General features: G+C 43.7%; 1 protein-coding gene across 6 annotated transcripts in view; it reads left to right on the forward strand.

The window, feature by feature from the left end:
- Window positions 1–4,131, forward strand: part of IGSF9B (immunoglobulin superfamily member 9B) — a 118,413-nt gene extending 114,282 nt beyond the window's left edge. For 2 of the 6 annotated variants that reach the window (XM_083479165.1, XM_083479166.1), the window contains exons 19-20: window positions 1,957–2,078; window positions 2,868–4,131. In XM_083479165.1, the coding sequence (XP_083335291.1) occupies window positions 1,957–2,078; window positions 2,868–3,091 (346 nt within the window). In that variant the 3' untranslated portion in view covers window positions 3,092–4,131. Of the gene's footprint in view, window positions 1–1,956; window positions 2,079–2,867 lie in introns of those variants that run through there. The other 4 variants (XR_014519952.1, XM_083479169.1, XM_083479168.1 and 1 more) reach the window with 4 other exon arrangements.
- The last annotated feature ends 10,560 nt before the right edge of the window (window positions 4,132–14,691 follow it).

Below are 14,691 nucleotides of genomic sequence, written 5' to 3' on the forward strand. Positions count from 1 at the left end.
AACACTCTAACCACTACAACCATATGGCTGTCTAGTCCAGCATTCTGCTCCCATAGTGGCGAATCAGATGCCTATGAGAAGCCCTGTGATGTGGCCTGCCCCCAGCAAAGGAGAGACTCGCCCCCTCAGTGGGTGCCAGAGAAGATTTCTGCAGTTCTATACACAAGGAAGGGGACAGTGACAAGAGAAGCAACTCTTTGTGAAGGTTGTTCTGGCCCTGGAATTTGATGGGTGTCCCCAAACCAAAGAGAACTTTGGAAGATTTTGTCACAGTTGCTGCCTCCACAGTGTATTCCTTTTCGTTTCTGATCCCCCAAACAGTCAAAACCTGTTTAGCTCCACCTATTTGATCTAATGGACCAATTAGCAAGACATTGCAGATGACAGGACATTCAGGGCACATTGGCAATGTTATGGGTACAGTGGTTCAGCTGAGGGGGGGAGAGATGTAATCTTTCAGTCCTTCACCTTTAGGGGAAGAGTGGGGTGATGGGACAAGCGTCTGAGCTAGAGCAAACCTGACCTGTGGCAATCCGGAACTTGTGTCAGATGCCTGGCCATCTATCTTGAAATAAAGAGAGAAGGCCTTTCAGCTCGCTTCAAACCCAGTCTGTCCAGGGAGAAATTCAGGAGTGGGAAACTAGGTCCCTCTAGAACAAGGTGTAGTCAGCCTCCTGAAGAACATTCCAGAGATGGTGTACTATTAAAGAGAAGGCCCTTATCTAAGAAACAATAGACTTAGCCCTGCAGATGCTGTTGGTCTCCAACTTCTATCATCCCTGATGGCCATGCTGGCTGGGGTTTTTGGGACTTGGGGTCCAACACAGGGCATGTGGAAGAAGCCCCATATTAAGTTCTACAGATTTTGATGGAGCAAATATGCTTTGAGTTGTAGCTGTAGCTCCAGCCAACCCAACAACATGCCATTGCCTATGGCAAAACCCATCAGCTGGAGCTGTGGTTGTCCAAAATCAGTTTGAAGTGCGACAGTGTAATGGTCTAGATACGTCCTTTGAGAAAGTCGTTGGTAGTCTAGGAGTTCTCCCACTTTCTCTTGTACCTTTCAAGACAGTTTGCAATGTTCCTTTCCCTTGGACTTGTGTGCTGTATGTTTGTGTGGTGAATGCAGAAATGATATCTCACTAGGACAAAACTGGGATGAATACAAATGTATATTGGAAATAAAGTTCAGAATTTTATGACCTTCCTCATAGCATCTGCCACCCGACACCCCATGATACCTTCATGTCCTTCACCTTTTTGTGCTGTGGAGTTGGGATGCATCCTTTTGCTACTAAATTTTGGTAATTTGCCTCACCACTGTGGACACCTATTATATGACTTTCTTTTCTTTCACGTTTCCTCCCCTCTTAATTCCAAAAAGTGCCTTATTGGACATTAGAATTGACACTTTAATATTTTTTTTAAAGATTGCAGATCATTTTAATTCAAGAGCCTTGGTGCTAGTTTTATTTCAATTTTTTCCAGCATGGTTCATTTCTAGAGATCCAGCCATTTGTAGGAGTTTGCTTCCATTCACAGGAATGGCCAAGGGGTCGGAGTCTTAATGTCTTTTTTCTATAACCTTTGCCTGGTTCGACCTGAGCAGCATTTGTTGTGGGAGTAGCAAAAAAATAATAATATCAAACAATTCCCAAAGAAAGAGCTGGTAGGGTTGGTTGGGGAATGCCAGGGGTGTCTGGCAGTGTGGGGTGATGACACTAATATATATATATATATTCATGAAGAGGTGAGGGAAAAAAGGTTTCCCCTCCAGCACCAGTGTGGTGGTGTGGACCCTTATTTCACCTTCCTAGGACCCTCCTCATATTCCCCCCTCCTTTTCCACGGCAGACCTGACAGAGGTTGAATGCTCTCTTCCCAGCAGAGAGACCTCCCTTGAGACAGAATACGGCAGGGGGCCACTGATGGCGCTTGTCTGTTTTGTCTTTCTAGAAAACGTCCATCTCCAACCCGGAACGCTGCTGCACCTGAGAGGCTCGAAGCTCTGAAATACCAGCGGATAAAGAAGCCCAAAAAGTCATCCAAGGGCTCCTCGAAATCCAAAAAACAAATCAGTGAGTGCGAGGAACACAAGACTCCCGGCTAATCGTCCCACCCCCCGCCCTGCCTGCCCCTTGCCACTTTGGGCCTGGCACAATACTCATTGAAGTCAATGACTTGTAATGAGAATTGATTCTGTCTCTGGGCCTAGAGAAAGTGTGCTACTCTGTCCTGTTTTTTCACCCGTTCACGGGATCTTCAGAAGTGAAAGGTTCCACCACCCACCCCACTGATATTTGCCTCCATCCCTTAAGCCAAAAGGTAGTTTCTAGCCCTTTTCACCTCCAGTTTGTATAGACCCTGAGCTGGTGTTCCCTACAGTTTTCCAGTGGATTTCTCGTTAAACTCAGCTCCTGTGTCTCTCATTTCCTTTTTCCTCCTACCCCAGTTCCTCAATAAACTCTCCTAACTCCTCCTCCTCCTCCTATTCTGCCCTCCTCTTGGTTACATCTTTATTTAAACAAAACCCTGCCTCGTTCCCAAGGATCATCCATCCTCTTGGCAATCCCATGAACATCTCACACCCTCTCTGCATAAAGCAAACCTTCCTACCCCAAAGCATTGCTTTTCTTTCCCCTGTTCTCCTACAATCACGCAACTTTTCATGTGCTAAAATAATACCTCTCTGCCTTGGTTATATTTTAAGTTGTGTACTGAACTTCTTTTTCCTACTTCTTTTTGTTGTTGGCTTAAAAAGAACAAAGAACAAAACAAAACTGCTGATTGCCTGTGCATCCCGCCATGATGCCTGTGCAAAATGCCTAACCACCCTCTTCCTCTGCCCTTGTCACCTTCCTCCTCAGATGGTTCTGCCTCCCAGGTTCAGCAACACCCTAACTCTCAGGTACTGTGGCCTGACGAAGCTGTCTGTCTCCGGAAGAAGAAGAGACATCCTCGCCAGGACCCCTTTGCCCGCCTCTCAGCACTGAAGGATGACCTCTGCCACCGGCAGGTTCCTGAGGACCAGACAGCCATTCTCAACAGTGTGGACCATGATGATTCCAGTGGGCATGCAACCTTACTTTAGAGTAGCACCAGCTGGGTGTGTATGTGTGGAGGGGTGGGGCAGGATAAGGGTGCAAATGTGATCAGGCAGAATCCACAGAGAAACAGCGGGGAGAGAAGAAGCTGAAGCACAGGTGTGTGTGCACGCGTGTGTGTTTGTGGCTCATCCATACTGGAGGGTGCGGGCTTCAGTCTTGTTCTTGGGTACCAACATGGGGGGCAGGAAGTGCCTAACAAAGCAATTAATAACTTACATATGGTGCGCAATACCCTTGTGTGGTATTTGATAGGAGTAAACCCAACATGAAGTCTTTGACCATTGCAGGGTGGGGGGACCGTTTGCATCTCCCTGTAGCATTTTCAGTTGCAATGCAATCTGTTAGGATAGGCAATATCCAAAATGAGAGAGGAAGGGAGGTGGGCGGGCATGGGAGAAACATCCCTGCTTAAGCAAATCAGCTTTGTTTGGATCTCCTGCAGAGGATCAGGCAAAGGAAGGGCTTAGTGCATGGAGTTCTGTAGGAGAGGGAAATGGAGCTTCGAAGTAACCACCCTTTGTAAAAATATTCATCATAATAATCTGGTGAGCCTCAAACCTTCTTCTCTGTGCTGTGGCTTCCGTCTTATGTGTCCTGGAAGGAGGATGAGATTTTACAACTTGGTTTCCAAAATTATATATATACAGTGGGGGTTGTTTTTCTAAAAGAAAAAAAAGGATAGATACAGGATACAGTGTATATTTATACAGTGTGTGTTTCAATTTAGGTAGAAAACACTGGGGGGGAGAGAACAAGCTTTCCTAATTTAGGGAGAGGGTTGGGAGTGATATAAGAATTACCACAGGAGTATCATGGGATGCAGTTAAGAAACCAAGATTTCAAGCTGAGGTTTATGACCCGATGGATTTTATTAATGTGGTGCAAAAATTGTAATGGAAAAATTACCAGCACACAAACACACACACACAAACACGCAAAATCTGCTTGTTTCAACTGTCACACCTTTTTGATGTCTGAATATTCTGAGTGAAAGTACAAATTACAGTTTACTTTCTTATCTGTCAAATGAAGACCTAGAATTAGAGTATGTATTGTGTTTTGCACAGTTGAATCAATGTACACGAGAACCTTCTTAATTTTCACTAAAAAGGCTGGAAGGTACCTATTTTTTCCCCAGACTAGAAAAGAAGGTGGCAGCTTGTTGAAAAATTCTGGTATTTGCATTCATCTCCCTGATCATAGATTGTTGCAAATGGTAGGTTTAGAATGCCTAATTTAAAAGTGCAAATCCTGATAATGCTAGTATCTGTTCAGTAGTATACTATGAAGAAAAAGAGTCTTCGTACAGCAAAACCTTACTATATCAGTGCCTCCATTCACATAATGTCTGCTGAAGTGAGGAAAAGCTGTTTTAACTCTGTGTGAGAGCATTACTAGGCAAGGTTCTCTGATTTCTTATGCTTCCAGTCCTTTCCCAGACAGTAAATCAGGTGTGGTGTTCCAATGCAGCAGAATGCGGTGGCATAGTCCTGAGGTGGTGGAATCCACAACACCACTCATGACAATAGGTTGTGGGTTCACAGCTGGGGTGTCAGAGAATTCAGATAAAAATGGAAATGGGATAGGCAGTTGCTGATGTTCGCTTATTCATTCAATGTCTAGAACCAGAATCAGTCCACTGAAAATGATTGGTATTTGCTGCTGCTGCTGCTTTCTGTTCACATACAACATGTAATTGATTGCATCCCCTCCCTTTCCATTGGCTTTGTGTTTCCATTCATTGAAATGATTGGGGTGGAATAACCTAATGGCAACACAACTTGCATAATTAAGTTACATGATTTCAGCACCGCGGACAACAGGGTGAATAGTGTAGCTTTGGTGGAAGTCGAACTACAGTGGAATGAAAACTTAGTTGCACGTTATGAAAAAGATGCCCTGTTCACAACCTACAAAATTAGCTGCAAATACAAAATGAGCTCAGTGCTACTTTTATTTTTACAGCCACTTGTAAAAACTGAATGAACACAGGGGCATTCAGAATAGGTATCCCTTTATGTCCGTAGCTCAGTGGCAGAGCATCTACTTTGCAATGAGCAGCTCCCAGGTTGAATTGTCCATGGCATCTCCATGGAGGCCACTGTCAGTTAGCATAGACAATACAAAGCAAGATGGACCAGGGGTCTGACTCAGTATAAGGCAGCTTCCTCTATTCCTGTGAAGTGATAAGTCCATTCCGCCATCTCAGGACAGTTCTCTCTCACTCTTCTGCAGGAATAGGCCATGCAAGTGCCAACAGCATTAATCATAGGAAGGAGTTTTGGAATGTGACTTCTTATCTTGTTTTGCTGAGTGCAGAACGTGTTTCAAGTAGCAACTAGTGAAACCAAATTCCACAGGCCTCTCCAGCATTGTTTGTTCATATGCACCTTGGCATCTGGCTTCACTTATACGATTTCCTTCTTTGTTTGATTCTTAAGGGTGTGTCCCATCATGCCATATTTCATTTTGCTTGTTAACACTCTAGAATAAATAATCCCACCCACTCATGCAGGTCTATATGCACTTTCTCCTAGTATAGTGGGACTGGGTTATTTATTTTACTTCTAACAGTACAAATGCACCCATACGCTGGCCGTACCCAGGTGAATCAGTCTCCCTGGGAAGAGAAAGGTGTGTTGTTTATGGGGTGGGGAGTGGGGAATGGGACGGGACACTGGGGTGGTGTTGTGAAATAGTGGGGCTCTAGGAATGTGCAATAGCCAAGTTTTGATGGTGCTATATACCAAGCCTGAACAACTTATGGCCTGCCAACCGAAACTCAGACCCTCAGCTATCTACAGTAGCCTGCTGAGTACCAGTATGGTGGGATGGTTAGGGTGGCGTACTACGACCCAAATTAAAATGGGGGGACAGATGAATCTGTCTTTCACTTCTGTGTGTCTTTACCCATTTTTTCTGTTCTGTTTCTGTATTAACAAGTCAGAGGAGTGTGAAATTGGGTAGATTGCAAAGTTCTGATCACATCAACCTAAGAGGTGTGGATGAAAGGTTGAACTCTTCAGTGATGCTCAAGGTATATCCCTACTCAGTCACTGGTGGCCTTGGGCCCCAGTCATATGCTCCCAGCCTAGCCTGCCTCACAGGGTTGTTATGAGGATAAAAACAGATGGTGCTGGGATATATATGAAGAAAGCAGGAGGTGAATTGTAATATACCAACCCAGGTGTTCAGTTAACCTCCTTTTCTCACTGCCTGGCTGGGACTGCAGAACCAGAAGGCCAGTTGAGCACATGGCAGGCCCACAGTGAGTGGCCAGCAGGCTGGTTTGGCTTGGTAGGTCACAAGTCACCATGCAGGCTTCAGTTAAACAAAATTAGTAGACAACCTGAACAAGGGGACTACAGGACAGGGTAAATGGTTGTGGGGCTGCATGTCAATATGTATGTGTGTGTGTGTGGCCAGGATGCAAAGAGCTGTTCTACCTACAGACTTGTGAACACCTGGTAGAAATTTCTGCTTTTTCAGTCAATTTGATTTTGAAACGCCTCTTCCTTTTCCCCACTTGGTTTTCAGACTTGCTTGCTAGGCAACCTGGGAGCAACAAAAATCAAGGCTCACTGGATGCGCAGAAGTAATAGTAGTTCTTTGAATCCTGGCATGTGATAATAGAGTATGCCAGTGGCCTGGAAGGAGTGCCAGTCTTAGGGTACATCTGTGCTATAGACTTGTTTAAGAGTAATTCTCCCTTCCCAGGGAATACCCTCACCAGACTGCTGGGGGAAATTACGAGAACCCGGTAGTACAAAATCTATACAAATTTGTAACATAGCTTTTGCTAATGCCATTTACAGAAAAGCTTGGCTCTCTCTGGCAAAGGTGTGGCATATTGAAGGGGGTGGGCAGAACAGACAAGAAGCACAGCCAAAGCATGGATGGATGTTGTGAGTGGTTGTGATGCAGAACAGCCTTCTCCCACTTGGTATCCTCTGGCTGCTTGGGGAAAAGAACTAGTGGATGCCTGTTTGATTAAGGTTGGTTGCCAGTGGTGCAACAATCATAGAATCGCAGAATTGTAGAGTTTGAAGGTATCATGAGGGTTATCTAGTCCAACTCCTACAATGCAGGAATCTTTTCCCCAACATGGGGTTTAACACATGACTATGAGATTAAGAGTCTCATGCTCTACCGACTGAGCTATAGACTGTGACATCATCATGTGTCAATGTGAACTCTCCCTTGGGCTAGATATGATAGATGCTGTAGATTTTAACCGACTGCTGTAATTCTCGGAAGCCCTGCATTGTACTATGTTTGAAAATAGCATCTTCTCATTCCTACCTTTGTATAGTCAGGTTCAAGATGCCTTTTCTTGACTGCACAAACCCTGTGAGAGAGGAAGCTATGGACTAATGGAGCAGGTGAGTGCAAGGTGGGCTGAGCAACTCTGGGTCACAGTTTCCCTTTCCTGGTTCTGTTCCAAGCCTGAGGTTACCCAGTCAGGCATGCATGCAGCTCAGCCACCTATGCCTCAGTGTCCCCCACTTATAAAGTAGGGGCTCGCCGTACTTCAAAGCACTTTGTAAAACCCTTCTGATTAAATCTGCTAATGCCAAGTATTGTTAGTAGTACAGTTCCTTCATATTAAAAAGTAACAACTTCTTCCTAAGCAGCAAGAGCAAATAACTTACTTCCAGGTTCTTCCCTGACTGATGGAGTGCTCACTGCCAAATCCTGTGTGTGCTTCACTCAGAAGTCTCACTTCCTCCAGTGGAACTTTCTTCCAAGAAAGCCTGCTTAGGATTTGCAGCCCAAGGCCTTAGTTTGTCAGGTTTACTTTTATTAAGGTGGTACTTTGTCCTTTGAGAAATTCAGGAAATGGAAACAAAGTCCCAGAATGGCCTTTGCCACCCTTGGTGCCGTGCTGGCTGGGCTTGATGGGAATTGTAGTCCAAAACATCTGGAAGCAGCACCAGGGCTGGTGAATGCTGCTCTAGAAGTACTTTGTGCACTTGTTTACAAAGGAGCTCCCCTAGATGTGCTTCCCAGGGTTCATTTGGTTCATTTGAAATATGGGCGCCTGGTCGTTTTTACTGGTGTTGCTAAGTTTACAGATATTTTAAATATATGCCGCATCCTTATAACAAGTGAGACTGTTGATCTTACCTAGTCCAGTATTATGACAGCAGCTCACCCTGGTCTTGGGTGGAGGTCTTTCCCTGTGCTGCCATGCAAGATATTTTCATTTGGGATGGGGAGCAGTGTGAGATCTTAAGATGTAGGAAGAAAATGAATGGGTCCCCCCCCCACAACATTCCTTGTGCCATATATGTGAACATGCACTCCTTGTTAACGTGGAGAGAGAGGCACTTTCAGTGCAGACAAAAATGCTGGTCAATTGTGGTTTATTCGCATAGGCAAGAGGGGGCAGGGCTAGGAAATGCTTTCAGCCCCAAATGTGAAAATGCTCATCATTTTTCTTTCCCTAGAATTATTTCTGTCAAAAATGGCTTAAGATCTTAAGATGAATTCCCCATGTTTCTCCCAGTTCGAAATATACTGAGAATATTTATTGGGGGCTGGGGAAATGAGCTGTTTTCCCATGCCCACCCTGTATTCATAAACACACCACCAGCTTTAAAAATATGATAAACATGGAACCCACTCACTCTTCTTTTCTTAAGTATAAGCACTGCTGTGAGCCACTCCTTTTGCAAGCTTCCTCCATAGTAACTTCCATGCAAATTCAATGGCAGATCATGTCTGAAACTAGGCTTTCCCTTGACAAGCCCATGATGCTAAGGAAAACGTGTTGCGGCTGTTGCTCCCTGTAAAAGGAGTGTGAGAGAAACCCTTGTGGTTGTTGCTCATTATAAGAGGGGCCTGGGAAAGGAACATTCTGCTAGACTGCTTTTTGGCTTGTCTTCAGGCACACTAGACAGCCAGCTCAGCAAATCTAAGCAGGTTTGGGTCTTTTCCACGCCTGCATGCGAGATCTCTGATGCCCATGGACATTGCCTTGTGTTCTTTTGAAGGAAGGTGGGCAAAAACCACCTTACTTCCAATAAAGTAAATAGGTAGTTCTGGTCAGAATCCAGAGAATCGTGCAACTGTGCTCACAGGAGGATTAGCAATTCAGTTTCTCACTCAGCAATCTCCTGTGCCATGTTTTAAAAACTCATATTTCATGGAAGGCTAGTTGTTATGGGATGGGTAAGATCTCACTAGGCATGCACATAACTCTTTGAATTCTTACCTCTGAGTTCCAGAGGTCCCATATTGTCTCTTTCATTCCAAGAGTCTTATTTAATCCTTCCTGATGGTGCTATAGGGGGTTCTCTAATAATTCCAATAAATCAGCTGCTATAGGCACAACTGATATTTTAGTGTGTTTTGGCCAACCAAGGCCTGGACTAGTTTTACCATTAAAGGACATGGGAGAAAAGACTGAGACTGTTACTCCAGCTAACTGGTGTTGGTGCTAATTTTTGTGGGATTTTATTTTTATTTTTAAGGAGTGTTTCTTTACTTGCTTCTATCCCCAGTCTCAACAGTGAGGGGTGAGTAGCTGATTTTCAAGAGACTTTCCTTCATGTTCTTAGGGGCATTGAAAACATTTAGTTCCGTAAGAGGGTGTGTGGTTTCCTTCCATGATAAAATATATTTATGTGAATATGTGTGTGCTTAATTGTATGGACTTTAAAAAAAATAATACTCATTTGCCTGGCACTATTCAAGCTAGACAAAAACAGCCTGAGTAAGCCTCCATTGAACCCCAAAGAGCTTACTCTTGAGGAAGTATGTGTAGGGACTGCAGCTGGATTGCAGAAGGGCAAGACTGGTAGTTTCAGAACTGTCCAGATCATGATTCTGGGAGGTGTGTTTATTTCTAGTGAAAAATTGTGTGCACTTAATTGTTAATAATTCTTCCCCATTTTGCGGTCCTTTTAGAACAACCTTTCATAAACTTCTTCAGCGAAGTCTCCTTGGAATCTCTGAGAACCCAGGATTTTTTATTCCTATGTTATGCTAGGTGTTTCTCCTTTACCCCATTCTTTCCCCCCAAAAACAGTTTTTGTTGTCTAGGTCAGGATTTGTGTTCGTTGTTTTAATTTTGTAGATCTGTGCTTGTTTTGTTCTTTTAATTATTGTGAGGAACTCTGAGATATATTGTGCTGTTATTTCCATAGTAATTACTCTTTATGCTATTTGTTTCCTAAATTTCCTGTGAGTCCCAGGGGATATAGCAAAAATACATTGTGAAAAAATACGAGACACCGGCAGCAAGAATGTCTTTCACTGTGGTATAAAAAGGCTTCTACCCCCCCCCCCCTTTGAGAATGTAAATGAAACACACTGATATTATCAATTCTCTTTCATTAAGTATTTGTACCATTAATATGGCCTATACATCTTGTGACACATCAGTCCAAAAACATGTATAGTGATAACCCACAAGCAGTTCTATAAACGCCTAAAACCCTTCCTTCCTTCCTTCCTTCCTTCCTTCCTTCCTTCCTTCCTTCCTTCCTTCCTTCCCGGAAATGCATTGTGGGTGTGTAGACTTGTCAGAATGGGATGCATTTGCTTTGGTGGACTGCACAGGCTTAGAGCAAGACTTTTCATGCCAGTATTTATTGAAGTGATTATGGGAAGGCTGTTTTGTATGTTCTGAACTCTGCTAGATTTTGACAAGCTACTCATTCCGAGTGACAGGATGGTCAAAGTGATTGTGGACTTTGCAGGATGGAATGGTATAGCACTGTACTTTGCTGCAGATAGTATGCAAGTTGTGATTCCAGAGAGGAAAACAACTGAGGAAGGGAAAGTTGATATTATTATTTTTAAAAATCTAATTATTAGTTTTAAAAAAATAGTTCAGTCAGTAACACATGCTTTCTAATAGCAGTTCTATCATCACTAGAACTAAAAAAGAAAGGAAAGGAAAAAGAAAATGGCATAGAAGCTTCCCTTGTGCTGTGAATATTAATAATGAAAATAGGATGATAATTTATTCACACCACCTTCCCTTGAAAGTCATCCAAAGTAGAGGTGCAGATCAAAAGTTGTCCAGGACTTTTTGGCAGAATAAAGTGGTGTTGGCTTCCTGCTTCCACCATCACCCTGCCATAAAAACATAATTAAGAGGTGCTCTGCTGGTTCAGATGAAACATCCATCTATTCCTGTTTCCCACAGAAGTCAAACAGACTCCAGAAAGGCAGGGCTTTAAAAAAGGACCGTTCCCCACAGTTTATCCCCAGCATCCGTATCGAATGAATTGAAAGGTTCCACTCAGCTGTTGTGGTCAATGGTCTCTCATGGACATTGTCTAACCCCTTTTAATAAAGTCATTGCTAAACCCTGTGGAGCAGACAGGCTTGCACCGTTCCCTTTTGTTTTAGTCACTGTACTTGGGACACCCTCCAAGCACCCTGATTATAGTGTGTTTAAATCCTGGGCATGGTGCCAGAACATTGCAGTTTACCCTCGGTAGAGACCCTCCGGCACCAGGCTCCAACACAGAACTTGGCAGTGTTGATCTTACCTTGATTTCTTTGTTTTAATTAAAGAAGGAGGAATGTATATCAGAACTTAGCGACATATACAGAGGAACTATAGGAGAAGCAGTTAGATGTATTTGCAGGAAACTAGTATATTTGCATGTAGAGCTAACATTTGGTGTTAAAGGCTTGGTAGAGGGTGGGGTGGGGAGAAGGCAGTATGGGGGTGGGATGTGGGGCAGGTGGAAATAGACTCCAGGCTGGATTGTGGGGTAGAGGTGTGTGGCAGTTTCTCCTCTGGCCTCTGTGCACGACAAGGATGCAGTTCTTCATCTGCGCAGAGTCTAATGATAATAAAAATAATGATCGTACTTAATCATTGCACTTCATTGACACTACTAAATTATGGAGTGAAAAAAGGGATACTGAAAATATTTCAAATGTCTGGTATGTACATGAAGTTCCTCATGGCTCAGCTGTAGGGAAGTGCCCCTTTCAGAAAGGTTTTGAGCCCATTGGATTAGTTTACTGAATCAGGATGGAGAAACAGTTTCTGGACGGCTTCTGCAAAACCTGTGTAACTGGAGATAATGGCAGGTCAAATGAATCACGATTTAGAAAGGATGCATCTTATCACACCACTGTTCTGCGAAGCACTGAGTAATTTTGCTGGTCTCACTAAATCTTTTTTTTTTTGGAGACCCTCAAAATCCCTCCAATGTTGTGCTTAATATTTTGCCTCAGGCTGCAACTTTACTTTCATCTTTCTTTTAAAAACAGCAACCACCAACCTTAGTTTGTCTCTAGGCAAAGACAAATATACTCTCTGAAGCTAGTAGCATTTGTTTGTTTTTATCAGTATGTTGACTGAACTTCAGGATGCTCAATCTTCTGGTTGGAGTTTATTGACCCAAGGTATACTCAGTCACTTAGTGCCTTTTGACTTTTTTTTTTTTAGTTCAAAGGAGGTTGTAACAAATGACTACAAATGCATGTTTCATCAGAGTAAGCCAGTAAAATGGTGTTCATTAAATGATCGTAGCAAAACAGAGTCCCAGTTAACTCCTCTTTCGTGACTTATCTGAGATGGGAGGTGGGGAAAACTGACTTGGATCCTGTGATGAATGACTGCAGCATTGTTTTAGACTACACAACTTGCTTAGCATATCATCAAGGCCTGTACACACATACAGAAATGCTTTTCCACAGGACATTTGATCAGTAGACTGTTAACAAACATTTTCTTCCTTGGTAATGTAAGAGTAACTGGTTATGTGTTTGCTGCTGTAGAAACCTGTTTCCTCCCCTCTATACACACACCTGTTATGTCCAATGTGATTGTGTGCTGCGTGGAATGCGGTGGCACAGTTGTCATGTGATCCTTTGGGTAGCGCCAAGAAAGTTACTAGTGATGAGAAGAACAACTTTCCCTCCTCCTGACCATAGCATTTTGTGACATATTCTGAACTATTTCTATATATAAAGAGACTATGAACATTTTCATGTTGTGTTCACGAAATGCAGGAATTTGTCTATTGTAGCCCTTTTTGAAAAGAAAAGAAAACAGTAGCAAACACCAGCCAGGTAGACATTTGACCCTAACCCTTCCAATTCATGTGTCTTGATTTTTAGAATTTAGTTCTTTAGATGAATTCACCACACCCTTGAAAGTGCTGGAACACACTTTTGGGGAGTGCAGCTACCCCCATTACACACACACAGGCCCATAAGGCTGCCCAATCCCTTTAACATTAACATTATGTCCTAGCAGTGGCGTAGCGTGGGGGGTGCAGGGGGGGGCCGGCCGCACCGGGCACAACATCTGGGGGGGGGCGCGCTCACACTCGCAGCTCTCTGCCTCTACCTGGCTCACTCACTCTCTCTCACTGCAGTGCTGGCTGTGCGAATCCGATCCGAGCCGCTGGGTCGCCGCCCACTGTGGAGGGGGTGGGTGCCAGGCGTGTGGTTCGGAGAGAGAGCGAGGGACTATCTGGGTGAGGGACAGTGCAGCGGCCGTCCAGCGCAGCGCTGAGCGCGGGAGAGAACCACACCAGACCAGCCTAGGCAGCAGCAAGAAGAAGCTGGCAGCGGCGGCAGGTTAGGGGTTAGGGGGCGCAAATTACTTGCCCCGGGTGCTGACAACCCACGCTACGCCGCTGTGTCCTAGGCAAGGGATAGCATTTGTTTATGCTTGCCCTGTGTGAACCTTAATTCAAAGGTGAATTATAATGCACCCTGATGACTTTAAAGAATTGCACACCCAAGTAATTCAGTTTCAGCAGGCTTAGACCTTGGCATGTCTTCTGGAAATGATGGCTGATATCAGGTATATCACCTGTGTTTTTATGGCAACCTGTGTGCAGATGAGAAAGCCAAACAGGAATCGTTCTCCTTAGCTTTTATGTTACACAAATGTTTATTTTTAAAAAATGTATCCTGTGTTTACATGGTAAATAGGGACCAGGAAAACCAGAAAGCCCATTTGTATCTATAATATCGTATTTTGGGACGATAGTTCTAACACCCTGCAGAAACTGAAAACTCAACATCGTAGTCACAAAAAGCATTAATAGAATGTCAATCCATAAAGTAAGCATTCACTTATGCCCAGGTTAAAAGCTGTCATCAGAGAAAACCCCCAAGTATAACCAGTTAGTTTAAAGCCATAATTTTCAGACCAAGCGGGTCCCATATTCATTTGGTCTTAGAAATTGTCTCAGTCTTCTTCAGGTGGCTGAGGAAGATACAGAAAACCCTTCATGAATGTGTGTTGCTGGTGGTGAATGGAAGACAGGAGATGAAATGCATTTGGCAGTTTTCATTGGACAGGACTGATTATTGAGACTGGATGAACTTGATGCTTGTAACTACAGTTTGGTGTGAAATCGAATGTAGTTGTTACTTCTTTTCTAAACTGATGACATTTATTGGGCTTATCATGTCATCAAGGGATCGAAATGGAGGTCAGAAAAAAGCACCCTCCATAGAGATAACTCTGAACATTCACAGCTGTATCCAGCATCAGTACCCAACTGCAGTCAATTGTTATGATTATTAAGAGTCATCCTCTACAGGCTTTCAATGGGCCTGGCATTTATCCATTTTCCTCCCCCTTCCCACC

This window comes from Podarcis liolepis, assembly GCF_965112155.1.
Source record: "Podarcis liolepis genome assembly, chromosome: 16".
NCBI classification, from domain to species: domain Eukaryota; kingdom Metazoa; phylum Chordata; class Lepidosauria; order Squamata; family Lacertidae; genus Podarcis; species Podarcis liolepis.